The 13,673-nt window shown below is 37.4% G+C and overlaps 1 protein-coding gene across 14 annotated transcripts; it reads right to left on the reverse strand.

Moving 5' to 3' along the window:
- Positions 1 to 444: 444 nt before the first annotated feature.
- On the reverse strand, positions 445 to 13,489 carry TM4SF18 (transmembrane 4 L six family member 18). 14 transcript variants are annotated; one of them, XR_012430795.1, is made up of 7 exons: positions 13,366 to 13,489; positions 13,063 to 13,256; positions 9,656 to 9,745; positions 8,429 to 8,571; positions 4,219 to 4,388; positions 3,291 to 3,455; positions 445 to 2,207 (listed from the first exon to the last, which is right to left on the reverse strand). XR_012430795.1 is itself a non-coding variant. In XM_045386789.3 (6 exons), exons 2-6 carry the CDS (start codon positions 13,237 to 13,239, stop codon positions 2,008 to 2,010), a joined length of 780 nt encoding a protein of 259 aa, XP_045242724.1. In that variant the 5' UTR covers positions 13,240 to 13,256; positions 13,366 to 13,489; the 3' UTR covers positions 445 to 2,007. The 14 variants fall into 14 exon arrangements, 10 of the variants coding, with proteins under 10 accessions (XP_045242724.1, XP_073887361.1, XP_045242728.1 ...); XR_010584983.2 differs by having other exon boundaries at positions 4,219 to 4,399; XR_012430796.1 differs by lacking the exon at positions 13,063 to 13,256.
- Between the last annotated feature and the right edge of the window lie 184 nt (positions 13,490 to 13,673).

Below are 13,673 nucleotides of genomic sequence, written 5' to 3' on the forward strand. Positions count from 1 at the left end.
TTTAAAGCGCGTTAAAAATCTCATGGAACAAAAAATAAATCATAAAGAAAACTAGAAAATATTTATAACTAAACAAGGAAAATGCAACATTTTAAAGCTTGTGAGATTCAGCCAAAATGGTAATTAAAGAAAAATGTCTAGTCTTAAATGCTTGTTTTAAGAAAAAGAAAGTTAGAAAATCAATAAGCTAGGTATTCAATTTAAGAAGTTAGGAAAATAACAATGAGACAGAAGCAAGGAGAATAGTAGATAAATAATAAGTGCAGAAAAGCATAAAACATAAATCATTCTCAATTAGGATTAGCTGGTAATACTCTCTTTCAGGATTAGGAAGTAGAAAGATTATTTCTGGAAAGGGTAAGAGAAGGCCAGTCACACACATACCTATATGTATTTTCTATTTTAACTCCTTAAATGAATTTTACAGAAAGAATTAGAGGACCATTGCTTTTTAAATGACATTTATTTTTTCTAATAATTCAGGTACATAACACATTTTCAAAGGGAAATTTGAAAATACTGAACAATGTAAATAAAAGAGATATAACTAACTCATAGTCCTATCATCAGGAGATAATTATTAAGTATTAACTTGTATATACTTACGCTTTCTTTTTTCAGCCTATAGCATCTGGTATCCCATCTAAGTAATAACCTGGCCCAATCCTGCTTAAGCTTCCAATATTAGGCATTTTCAGGGTGTTATGACCACAGATGATGTAACTATTAACTTTTAAATATTTTTCTGGTCTTTACATATCTGAAGGTTTATGCATGTCTACATGTAATTATATGGTTACTTAATTAAAAATTTGGCTTCAAACTGTATACATATATTTGGTTTTTGAGTTTTTTTCCTTTTTACTTTGAATTCACAAGGATATGAAACACACATATTCAGCTTTTTTTGTGTTCAGCTTTTTTGTATTCAGCTTTTTTTACTTAAAATTGCATAATTAGCATATACTCTTCAAATATAGAATATTTGGTGGCTGTGTTAAAATTTAATTTTCCTGATAGAGATATCATGCTGCATTTGGCTGTACCCCTGATGTGTCCAATGCTGTGTTGGAGTCATTCAGCAAACATCTATTCATAATCCATTCAATGTATGGTGCCATGCTGAATCTAAACAAGAGATAGACAGTCTGAAAATATCTGACAAACCGATGAGGTGGACCTTCCAGAAGTCTATTTACAAGAGGGCTGAGGAGACTCTGGGAGAATCTTTAACAAGATGGTCCTGGATATGACTAGCTTACGGACTTGATAGAGAAATCCTGGGCTGTCAGAGAGGAGAGGTCACTCTGAGTACAACATGGTGTTTGTAGCGTGGTTTTGTCTCCTGGCCCAAGTCCTTCGGATCTCATGTTTAAGTTCTTTGGAAACTAAAGTGTTATTGAATGAAGCTCCGTAAAACTTTGGAGCCTAAGCATCTTTGTCTTAGCATCCCTCCAACCCAACATCTGGAAAAGGGAGACTTTGGTTCGGTCATTTTGGTTGCAATAGGCAGAGCTGCACTGATTTAGTGGTGGGGTTTACTGAAATGATCAGCACAGTGACAAAGAAGAAAGATTATCTAGGAATCCAAGAACAGAAACCAGGCCTAGTGTACACTGTCACTGTGGGCAAAGGCAGTTTTAGGAACTTTTGGAGCAGAAGTTCACATATCTTCCTTTTAATAGGATACCGTTATTAAAATGAACCAGATACTCTCTCTAAATATTGGCTTCCTTCTTCATCCTTTAACCACTTTTTGATGGTAATACTCCAGTTGCTTCATTCTTGGCTTCCTAGTTCAAATTCTCATGCTTGAATAACCACCAGTCTTGCTTGGATAGTCTTTTACTCCATCCTAAGTCAGAGGCCATTAGCAAGACAATAGGCTGCCGAAGACTCTGGGGCTTGCCCCAGTTCAGTCAGCTGGTCCCAGAGCATGAAGGTCACGTGGTATACAACATGGCTTGCTTTCAAGATGCTTGTTTCAGCAAAAGCTGTAAACAGGGCTTAAAGGCGGCTGTTGGCGCAGCAGGCATCAAGGAGAAAGATATTCTCTTCCGTATCCCCCCAGCCTACTCCCTGGCTTTGGCACAGAGCAGGTGTTGACAGACCATTGTTGACAGTGTCCATGGAGGAGACAAATGGGGAAATAGCAGAAGTGTTGAGGCCCAGTGCACCTGTGATGGAAGCGGTGTTCAGCAGCGTAACTACAGGAAGCAGAAAACCTGGTATGAGCATTCAACACTGAGTGCCTACTGGCTCCACTGTGTAGTGGGTCCTATGGATGGTGGGAAAATATAAGATGTGGCTACTGTCCCGGAGGAAGTCATGGCATGTATAGGTGGAAAATTTGTAAGTGTTCTACTTTTTAATTACTTTAAAAATAAATATAGGTACTGGTACCTCCCCCGACACAGGTATTGACTGGTCAGTGGTCATTTTCTCTTGCCCATTGAGCATGTTCCCTAGCTGCTCACTTATTTTAAGGCTACCTCTTCTAGTCCATCACACTCACCATTAGGAGTCAGAAAGGAAGAGCAAGAGTTTAGATTGTATAAGTTTATATAAAACTCTTTTTGGCTTATCTATATCACTACTTTCCTCATTGAATGTTGAATGGAAGTGTCATTTCATGATGTTTGCAAATAATGTTGAGGAATGTGGAAAGAGCATATGCCTTAAAGTTTGGAAAAATAAAAAAAAATTTAATAGTGAAAATATGAGTTTAGAAAATATTTATAGTAAAACATATTCAATAAAGAAATCTTGGAAAATATAGAAAAGTGGGAAGAAGGGCCATCAATGCCCCAAACCAAGCATAATTGGCATTTTGTTATATTTCCTTTTAGATTTAGTTTCATCCTAAATTTTGATTATTAGTGCTTCATTTGCTTTAAATAGTTATACTGTAAACATGAATTTGTGACCTGTTTTTTGATTTAGTATTTATAATTTCAAAAACATAATTTGTAATGACTATAATTTTACAACCATTTAGTACTCTTTATTTTTTATTTACTTTATTTTTTAGTATCAGAAAGCATTTACAGTATGTACCACTCTTTACTTAATCCTTCCTCTGAATTTAGAATTTTGAGGTGTTTCTAATTTTCTAGAATATTAAATAATGCTGCAATATACATATTTGCATAAAGTTTTCTCTCATATTCTTATTTACTTCCCTAGTATAGATTCTTGGAAATGGATTTGTTTGATCAAAGGGCAGAAATATTTCTGAAGTTCCTGATGCATATTGCTTAAAAAACATTCTAAATGAAAGAGTGGCATACTTGCATGTGCAGTGAGGACTGCAAATTTTACAAATAAACACCAAATGGAGAAAGCACCATCATTTCAATATTGTCCTTAAGTCTACACAGTTGATATAATATTTAGATAGATGGCCATGTCTTGATAATGGAAAACATTTTTGTCCTTATTCAAATGATTCCAGGCTATAGGAAAAAAGGAAAAACAAAGTGATTAAAGTTATAAACTTGGCTTGATTAGTAATCCATAATCCAGGTAGCAACATAAACTTATATTTCATATTCAAAATATGATAGAACAGAAACACATCTCTTAGAAATTTGTAGGAAAGGTATTACACATTCTATGTTGCTAAACAAAATACAAGAGATCTCATTCATAATTTTTCTTCTCACTGGACTTGTTGATAGCAGTTTCAACCATAACTAAATTAACATTAGTATTTTAGCAGATGAAGTAGAAGTAATTTCAATAGGATAAATACATATTTCCCTTCTTCTTCAAAAGCACTCACTATGCACTCAAGATAAAGGTTTGTTAGTTGAATGTAGCAGCATTCAGAAGAGAAGTTATTTCAATGAGATAAGGTTAGGAGCCTTTGCTTATCTTATGAACAGGGAAATTCTTGATAAATGGTAAAATTTCTTCATGCTTTGAGTTATCTCTATGTAGAATACTAAAACATTGCTCATTCAAAACACTTATGAAGCCTTACCATACAACAAGAAATGCAGATTTTACAATTACTGAGTTGATTCAACCCTTATACATAAGCCAAGACACATTGGGATATCAGAAAAAAATGAGATAGTAGAGCTTGAATAAAGATGAGGGCAATAGAAATGGGGGGAAAGTGATGGAATTCTAGAGTCTTTTCAGAAGCCTCATTGAATCCTGGGAAGTGGGGATAATATGGATGAGCTACAGGTGCCCATGAGAATCTGTTACCTGGATGATCACTGAATAGCTTCCACACAGTATCTTGGATAATTGCATGGCTACTCTGATGAGGCAGATGATCACTTGAAGCCCACTGAGGGTTATGAGAATGGAAAATAAAATGATGTTCCACTCCACAACATGTGCAGGTTCCAGGCACTGAATCCATATGCTGGAATCTGTAAGGAAACTGAGAGAAACCCATGGCCAAATCTACATACTGGGTCCAAGGAAGAAAGCTACAGGTATTTGTATGTTTGAGAAATTACTGTGTGACTAAAATATATAGTTATTAGATATGAATTAATGTATTTTAAAAACCATTCAGATACACATATTGGACACATCATATGCATAGCACTGAGCTAGATACATAGTTTATTATAAATGTTGTGCTTGCCTTACCACCCTCATGGCCTCTCCATTTTTCTTTCTCCCTCTTCCATTTCTTTCCTACTTCCTTCTTTTTTACTCTTTCTGCCCCTTTATTTATCTCCTACCTTCTAATGCTCCAGGAAATAGAGACACTCTGAGAATTACTTTATATTGCCAATAGCTCTTGTCTCCAATGGGAATGAGCACTGAATATGAAATCAGAATTCCTGGATCTGTAGGATGTTGAGCAAAGAACTTTACCCTTCTGGCCTACAGACTCTTATCTTGATAATGGGGTTAAATATCTAACCACAGAGTAATTGTGAATATTTGGTAAGAGTGTGTATACAAGTGATTTGGAACCTGTAAAGTACAACACGGATGTGGTTTTCTGTTAAATTTCCCTAGACCTATCTCATATCCCCATTGGCCCCTATCTCCATCTCAGCCGCCAGGGAAATGAGTCCCTCCAGATCCCTTGTCTAGACTGTTCCTAGTACATGCTCTGCACAGATCATCTAGCAATTTAAAACAAGATGACTTGCAATGTTGCAGGAAATCAGGGACCCCGAATGGACGGACCGGCTGGACCTGTGGCAGATGAACATAAATTGTGAAGATTTCATGGACATTTATCAATTCCCAAATAATTCTTTTATAATTTCTTACACCTGTCTTTACTCTCTTAATACTGCTATCTTTGTAAGCTGAGGATGTACGTCACCTCAGGACTACGGTGATAATTGTGTTAACTGTACAAATTGATTGTAAAACATGTGTGTTTGAACAATATGAAATCAGTGCACCTTGAAAAAGAACAGAATAACAGCAATTTTTAGGAAACAAGAGAAGACAACCATAATGTCTGACTGCCTAAGGGGTTGGGCAAAAAGAGCCATATTTTTCTTCTTGCAGAGAGCCTATAAACAGACATGCAAGTAGGAGAGATATCACTAAATTCTTTTCCCAGCAAGGACTATTAATATTAATACCCTGGGAAATGAATGCATTCCTTGGGGGACATCTATAAATGGCCACTCTGGGAATGTCTGTCTTACGTGGTTGAGATAAAGACTGAGATATGCCCTGGTCTCCTGCAGTACCCTCAGGCTTACTAGGGTTGGGAAACTCTGCCCTGGTAAATTTGTGGTCAGACCAGTTCTCTGCACTCAAACCCTGTTTTCTGTTGTTTAAGACATTTATCAAGACAATACATGCACTGCTGAACATCAACACTTATCAGTAGTTCTGCTTTTGCCCTTTGCCTTGTGATCTTTGTTAGACCCTTATTAGTAGTTCCGCTTTTTGCCCTTTGAAGTATGTGATCTTTGTACCTACTCCCTGTTCTTACACCCCCTCCCCTTTTGAAACCCTTAATAAAAATTTGCTGATCTGAGACTCAGGTGGGCATCATGGTCCTACCAATATGTGATGTCACCCCTGGCAGCCCAGCTGTAAAATTTCTCTCTTTGTACTCTTTCTCTTTATTTCTCAGCCAGCCAACACTTATGGAAAATAGAAAGAACCTACACTGAAATATTGGCAGGAGTTCCCCCGATATTGCAAGGCTCTTGTTTTTTTCCCAGACTATGATACTGTTTAATCCTTCTTGTAAACTGCAGAGGGGCATAAGTGCCCTGGCAGGGTTGGGGAGGAACATAGAAGCTTGCCCTGACACCCACTCCCTCCACTACCTCCACACGCAGCTCTATGGCAGCATTTACTTCATTCATTGTAATTCTATCTGTATCTGTATATCTATTTGTGGCTGCATCTGTATCTGCATCTATTTCTATTTCCTTAGCAGGCTGTGTACTCTGAGAGCACTGACTATGTTTTGTTCACTCTGAATTGCCAGGTCTAAGCTCTAAGATCACGCTTGACAAATTGTAAAGATCAGTTAAGTATTTGTTGAATGTAAACTAACTCAGGATCCTCACCAGCCACCATGGCAGTGACTAAATCTGCTGGCTACCTGGCAGGTGGGGAATGTCATGTGGCATAAAGGAATATATAGGGAAATAATGTTAATAATAAAACCTGAAAATTTATCACATCACATTTGTCCATTACTTCCATTTAATTCTAAATTCTATGAGGTAGAAGTGATTATTGTCCCCAACTTACAGAGGCTCAAAGATAGCCAGATACTTGTCTAAGGTCGTGTAGCTTATAAGTAGGAGGGAGGGACTTGAATCTCGATCTATAACCACCAAAGACCTGTACTCCAATGGCAATGTTCATTCACCTTAAGGTTTCCATCTCAGTAGAATGTTCTGTCAGGTCTGTGTGAGTTTCTGGAGGGAAAGGACTCTGTGTGATTTACCTCTGATTCTCCAGTACTTAGTGCAAGGCTTGGACCTAGTCAGTGCTCAATGAATATTTGCTGAATAAATGCACAAATGAATAATTGATATGCACAATTCAATATTAACACCTGCTCCACACTGTATTTGTCAAGCCTTGGAAACTTCTTGAGGGGACCAGAGACTTAGCTTCCCTGTGTTGCCTCCTATCAATGTTTCACCTTTAAACATTTTTACATAGATGGAAACAGGTGAAAACAAGCCTCCGGGGCAGCTTAAGGGAGTAATAGAGGGGCATACAGGCAGCCTAGAGAGTCATGACTTAAAAGGGGAAGTTTTGATTTTGAGGTAGGGAAAAGTTCAGGGACTGATGGCATTAAAAAGGGTTCTTTCGCACCTAGTGGGAATTTCTACATTAGGGTCCTCTTTACTGAGCCCCGTCAATCCCCCAGGAGTGTCTCTTCCAATTTCTCAGGAAAGCCTGAGGTTATTGTCTAGGTTTTCCTGACCTGAGGGAGATTCATGTTTGCTAAGAAAGGTCATGGTATGTAGCACCCTGTAAAAATCTTCAGAATGAAGGCAGGTACAGGCACAGAAGCAACTCTGCCATGCAGGCCTAGATGCACATGTAAGACCTCAGATGGACACAGGCCTTGAACAATAAAGCCAATCATGGAGAGTTGAGAAGAAAATATAACTTCCCCCAGTGAATGGTACAGACATTCCCTCATTTTACTCCATTAGAATTCTGAGCACAGGATAAAAACAAGGAGAGATTCAATGGACTTCTTCTGTATTTCTTTCTGGGCCCTGCTACCTCCTAATCTGCATCTGGTGCTGGGAATCCAATAAGCCCAGCACAAGGCTAGTGTGAGGCATTCTGAGATCTGGGTTTGGGTTGTGAGACTCCTGACTGAATTACTAGCCTTCTGAGCAAGACCACCTCTTTAGACACTTCTCCAGTAAAAACTGCATAAGCTCTGGCTCATTCCACAAACTCCTGCACCTAATCATGTCCCTGGATCACAGACTGCACTTTCCTGCTCACTCTGCCTTGTTTCATCTCTTTATCATCCCTCCTACTATAGCCCTGAGTGGCACCATCCAAGAGCACCATGGTTTCTCTCCTTCCCAAGCCCTTTCACAGTTGTAACAGACCACATGTCCAACCTGGCCACAAAACAAAACTGAGTTCCTGGATCCAGCCAGGCCATAAGCTCCAGCTGTTACCAGATCAGACCATAGTAACCACACGACTTTAATCTGAGGTAGGGAGAAACACACCTTTCATTTGGATAGCTCCATGACAGCCTCAAGACATTGAATGAAAATCGCATTAAAAGACTGAAGAAAAAAATCTAAACAAAGATCTGTGCAAGAACAAATTGGTCTGGATGTTAGTAAACTAACAGGAAGATTCTGCACTAAAACAGCCACATGGAACCCCAAAGTCATCATGGAAAATGAGCGTGAGCATGAGCATGAGGCCAGGTATTTCTGATTTTCTGACCTCCTTGGTTTGGGGAATTATTCCTTACCGTCCAGCAGTGCCTTCAAAAGCATACTCCCAGCCGTCAAGGGTGCGGCAATATGGCCCCTGGATCAGACCCAAGGCAGAGATGACCAGGCAGTATCCAGAAAAAGCAATTCCAAGGGAAGAAAAGATAATCGACAGCAGTGTCTAAATTAAAACACAGAAGCAGGTTAGTACCATAGAATGCAATGACAAGGGGATATTGTGGATAAATTATCAGATAACTACATTCCCCTATTCATCCAAGCTCATGCAGTCTATACAATACTATATGCCCACATACAAATTAAAAAAAAAAAAAGTAACCCAAACCTATTTGATCTTACAAATAAGTTTTTAAATAACATTTTGTTTGGCATCACATAGAGGTAACTAGGTAATTTACTAAATTTATTCTTTCCTTCTGGAATTATGATATCAAAATAATGATCACCTCTTATGAAAATGCACCGAAGGTCGTGATCAATCAACCCACAACTATCTATTGAAGACCTGTTATTTTCTAGGTAGAGTGGGTTCTCTATGCAAGTGTGAATAATGATGAAGAGGAGGAAGTGGATAAGGAGAATGGTAGAAATGCAAGAGCACTGGCTTAGAAAATTTGGTTGTATTATTCTTCCTGATACTATTTTAATTATTTTTAAAGTGCCAACTTAAAAAATGCACATCACATACACCCAACAACATGGATGAATCTAAAAATTATTATCCTGGATGAAAAAAAAACAGATAAAAAAAGACAAATACTGTGTGATTCCACATATATAAAATACAAACTAATCTATAATGACAAAAAGTAAATCAACGGTTAATCTTTTGGGATTGGCAGAAATATTCTGTTATCTTGACTGCAATGGTGGTTTCACGGGTATAGTCAACTGTTAAAACTCATGATATTGCATACTTTTAATGGATGCTATTTATTATATGTAATTTAGCCCTCAGTAAAGTTTATAAAGAGAAAATAGACTAATAGAAACTCAGTTAGGAAAAAGTAAGATTTCCTAATTTTAGGTATCTTTAAATGTTGATTTTCTGAAAGTGCATCAGTAGAACAAAGATGGAGGAAAGACTAAGCAAAATGGAAGATGATCTTGGCAGTAAATTCTTGATCTCTGTACCATACTCAACAGTAGTGAGGGTACAGTACTGTCAATATTTTTGTGTTTCTGAGTGAGAGGAAAGAAAGCTGGAACCCACTCAACCATCCTCAAAAAACTATTGCTCTTACCACATATTTTTTGCTGCAGTTTTCACTCTGGCAACATTTATAGTTTTTATTATTCTCCAGTACCAGAAGAACTGTTGCTACTATAAGCATCTATAGGAGGGAAGACATAAAATGTTAGTAATGAAATGCTTGTTTACATTTGTGCTTATAGTCAGAGGACAGTGACTTTAAGCATAGACTCTGGGGTCAGGTAGATCTGAATTTGAATCCAAGCTCTGCCACTTTCTAACTGTGTGAATTTGAAACACCTTCTCTATAAAATCGTATCAAGAAGTTGTCATGAGGTAATATATGTGACATTTTGAGTATAGTGGTTGATTGATAGTAAGTGACTGATAAATGTTAGCTATCATTATCATGGTTAGCAACCATTGAAAGCTAATGATTAAGGAGAAGTAAATGGTATGGACATGAGAATACCACCCTGGGCAGCAAAACCTGCCTTTCTCAATGACTCAGTTGTGGAGAACCAAGGAAAATCATTCAGCAGGCTTGGTAGTTTGCCAACCTCTCTTCGTTTACTGTCCTCTGGGAATGTAGGTGAGAGGCTCAGTTAACCTGAAACCATATCTCTTTAAAGTGACTTCAATTTCCCCATGCATTCAAACCATCTCAGGTTTAAATTGTTTCACTGTGTTTTGTCTGTATCAAGCCAACAAAGTGGGAGAATCAATGCATCTTATTGCCTTTTTTAAAATTTTATTTTAGGCAAAAGGCCAGAGCTCTGGAAAGAACATGTATTTCTTTACCATTATAATCTCTGGTTAGGCTAGATACAGACCATGAATTGCTTATGGGAAATTCTCCACCTGGTTTTTACTCTTACTATTCAGGACTGAATCCTACAGCTGAGTTCACTGTTATTTTACTCTTTGTAGCCAATGTTTCTAGTTTCCAAATTTCTTCAGCTTTCATTAATTTTTTTGTTCATTTAATTATTTACCTATATTCTTCTCCTTTTCTCCTAAAAGGATTTGATGCAGTTATAGTAATATATTTTAATAATTCCTGGAAAATGAAAAAAATAGAGAACAGGTTTCTTTTCCCAGTTTTAATTTTTACATGGAATATAAGCAAAAGAGTCCTATATTCCCCTCCTTCCAACATCGTTAGTTATGACAGACTGAAAGAAATTCGGGTCTAATCTTAGTTATGTCTTGCAGCTCTTCCATCTATTGCAATTGCATATTGAGGGAAACAATGATGAGACAAGGCCAAAGCATAGTAACCAGCTTCATTACAATACTGATAGAGATAATTAGACCTGGAGCCTGTAGTCTTATTGCTCAGGCATCAACTGTCAAAAGAGACACTGCCTTCTTTTTTTGTTTTAAAATATAACTGCAATATAGAGGAGTCAAGAATAATGGAGGTAAATTACACATAATTCCACCACCCTTGTGTGTCTTCATGCATTTATTTCTGGTGTTTTCCTACATGTGTCTATTTGACACAGCTGCAATAGTAATTTACCCACAACGTTGTTGTGCTTTTTTTCACTTAACCTGAAATAATGTGCATTTTCCATGTTGTTACATCTTCATAATTATAATTTTCACCACTGTATGAAGTCAATGTACCATAATTTATTTCACTACTTCTCTGTAAGATGCTTCTTCTAATTATTTGCTATTATACCAATGCAGCCACAATCATTTGTGCACATAGCTCTTTCCTTATTTTGGATGATTTCCTCAGAATAAATCATGAGACATAGGATTACTGAGTCAAATGACATAAGCATTTTCATGGATCTTGATATATTACACCAAACTCTTCCCCAAAAGACTGACACTTATTTGTAGTGCAGCCAACATTAGTTATGTACTTATTTCATAGCAGCTTCAATAGCATTGGATATTAATATTTTAAAGTTTATTAATTTAATATGCAAAATGAATAACTAAATGAAAATTGCTTTACAACATAGCTGTTCAAATATAATAATTAAACACCCTTAAAACACGTAGAAATAGATCATAATGAATTTTATTCTACATTATTGGTGGTCTGATTAGCTTACAGTCCATAATGCACTATTATTGGGTATATACCCAAAGGATTATAAATCATCCTGCTATAAAGACACATGCACATGTATGTTTATTGCAGCACTATTCACAATAGCAAAGACTTGGAATCAACCCAAATGCCCATCAGTGATAGACTGGATTAAGAAAATGTGGCACATATACACCATGGAATGCTATGCAGCCACAAAAAGGATGAATTTGTGCCCTTTGTAGTGACATGGATGCAGCTGGAAACCATCATTCTCAGCAAACTATCGCAAGAAAAGAAAACCAAACACCGCATGTTCTCACTCATAGGTGGGAATTGAACAATGAGATCACTTGGACACAGGAAGGGGAACATCACACACCGGGGCCTATTATGGGGAGGGAACGGGGGAAGGGATAGCATTAGGAGATATACCTAATGTAAATGACAAGTTAATGGGTACAGCACACCAACATGGCACATGTATACATATGTAACAAACCTGCACGTTGTGCACATGTACCCTAGAACTTAAACTATAATAATAAAAAAAAAAGAATTAAAAAAAAAAAAAAAGAAATGACTTGACCAGGAAATTGTCTTTTCCTCTGAGTTGCCAACATGATTTACTATCAGTTTGTTTATTTTTAAAGAACACAAAGTCATCAGGAAAACGTTCATGGATTCTTACCATTGATAATTCAATTTACTTTTAAAAAACTCCCTCCATTATTAGGGTCTCAATGTAGGATTATTTAATGATGACACAGCTCATTCTTTAATAATCATAATTACAACAGTCACTGACTATCTACTACATGTCAGTCTCTCTCCTGGGCACTTTATCTATATATATATTTTATCTTGAAAAGAAAATGCCATTTATTCACATTTTTCACATTAGAATACTGAGGCTCAAAGATACTGAGTCACGTGCTAAAGTTCCATGGCACAAACAACAGAACTTAGATTGACATGCAGGTTTGTCTGAATATCCAAGTTGCTGCTTTTTTTTCATGCTGTCCTAAAGCCCATTCAAGCTAGAAAGACATGAGTGCACACAGAAAATCTGTTCTAGAAAACAGTAATGCCATTGAAGATCAAATAGCTTAAATTGATATGCAGTGTTCATGAGAACATACTCTTTTTACAGGCCAGTGTCCCACAGACTTTCATTAGGACTAATTTCCTGCATTACTGAAGCGGCATTGCTGAGCAGCTTATTGAAAACAGAGTTATGCCCCAAATCCTAGCAGATTACCTGCCCCTTCATCCCCATCCCTCTTTCAAATCCGACACCCAAGATTAGCAAATGATTTTTCCATTGTTCATTATTTTTACTAGGTACAAGGTAAGTCTCAATTACAACTCCCCCTTCTCTCCCAAGTCTCCAAAGTCACACTTACCATGACGCCTGAGAAACAGATTCCTTCAAAATACCACACGTAGTTGGTGAGTTTATTGCTGGATGCATAGGAAGTTTGCCCATTCGGGAAATACAATAATATGTTCACGATTATACTCCAAAGTGCAAGCGGAATCAGCAGGCAACTTAAGCAGCCTCCACACTTCCGAGACCCCATTTTGCCCTGCTTAGAACCTGTGGGAGATTTCAAGAGTATACAGCCACAGAAAGTCTAGTTTTCTTCTTCCTACCTGACCTTTTTTCTCTCTCTTTTTTTTGTTTTTTGTTTTTTGAGATTACCTACCACTTTCAGGGTCAGAGCCCTTCACTTCATATTCATGAGGAGCCGGGGAATTGGAATATATCCGCAGCCGACAATCTCAGTGTGAAATAGTGGTTTACTGTTTGGAGAACAATAGACAATGATCAACAACTGAAGAGCTGAGCTGGTCTTCATCCTGTGCCAAAGGAATGCGGTGTTTTTCACTGCTTTTTAAAATAAGTCATTTTCCTCTGGATTAAAGCACTGAAGGCTTAACCCTGACCCTGTGTTAAGAAGGAAGTTGGGGTGGGGACTGGGATTGAATGTAGTAAATTTCATCCAACAGTGGA

This window comes from Macaca fascicularis, chromosome 2, assembly GCF_037993035.2.
Source record: "Macaca fascicularis isolate 582-1 chromosome 2, T2T-MFA8v1.1".
In the NCBI taxonomy this organism is placed as follows: Eukaryota; Metazoa; Chordata; class Mammalia; order Primates; family Cercopithecidae; genus Macaca; species Macaca fascicularis.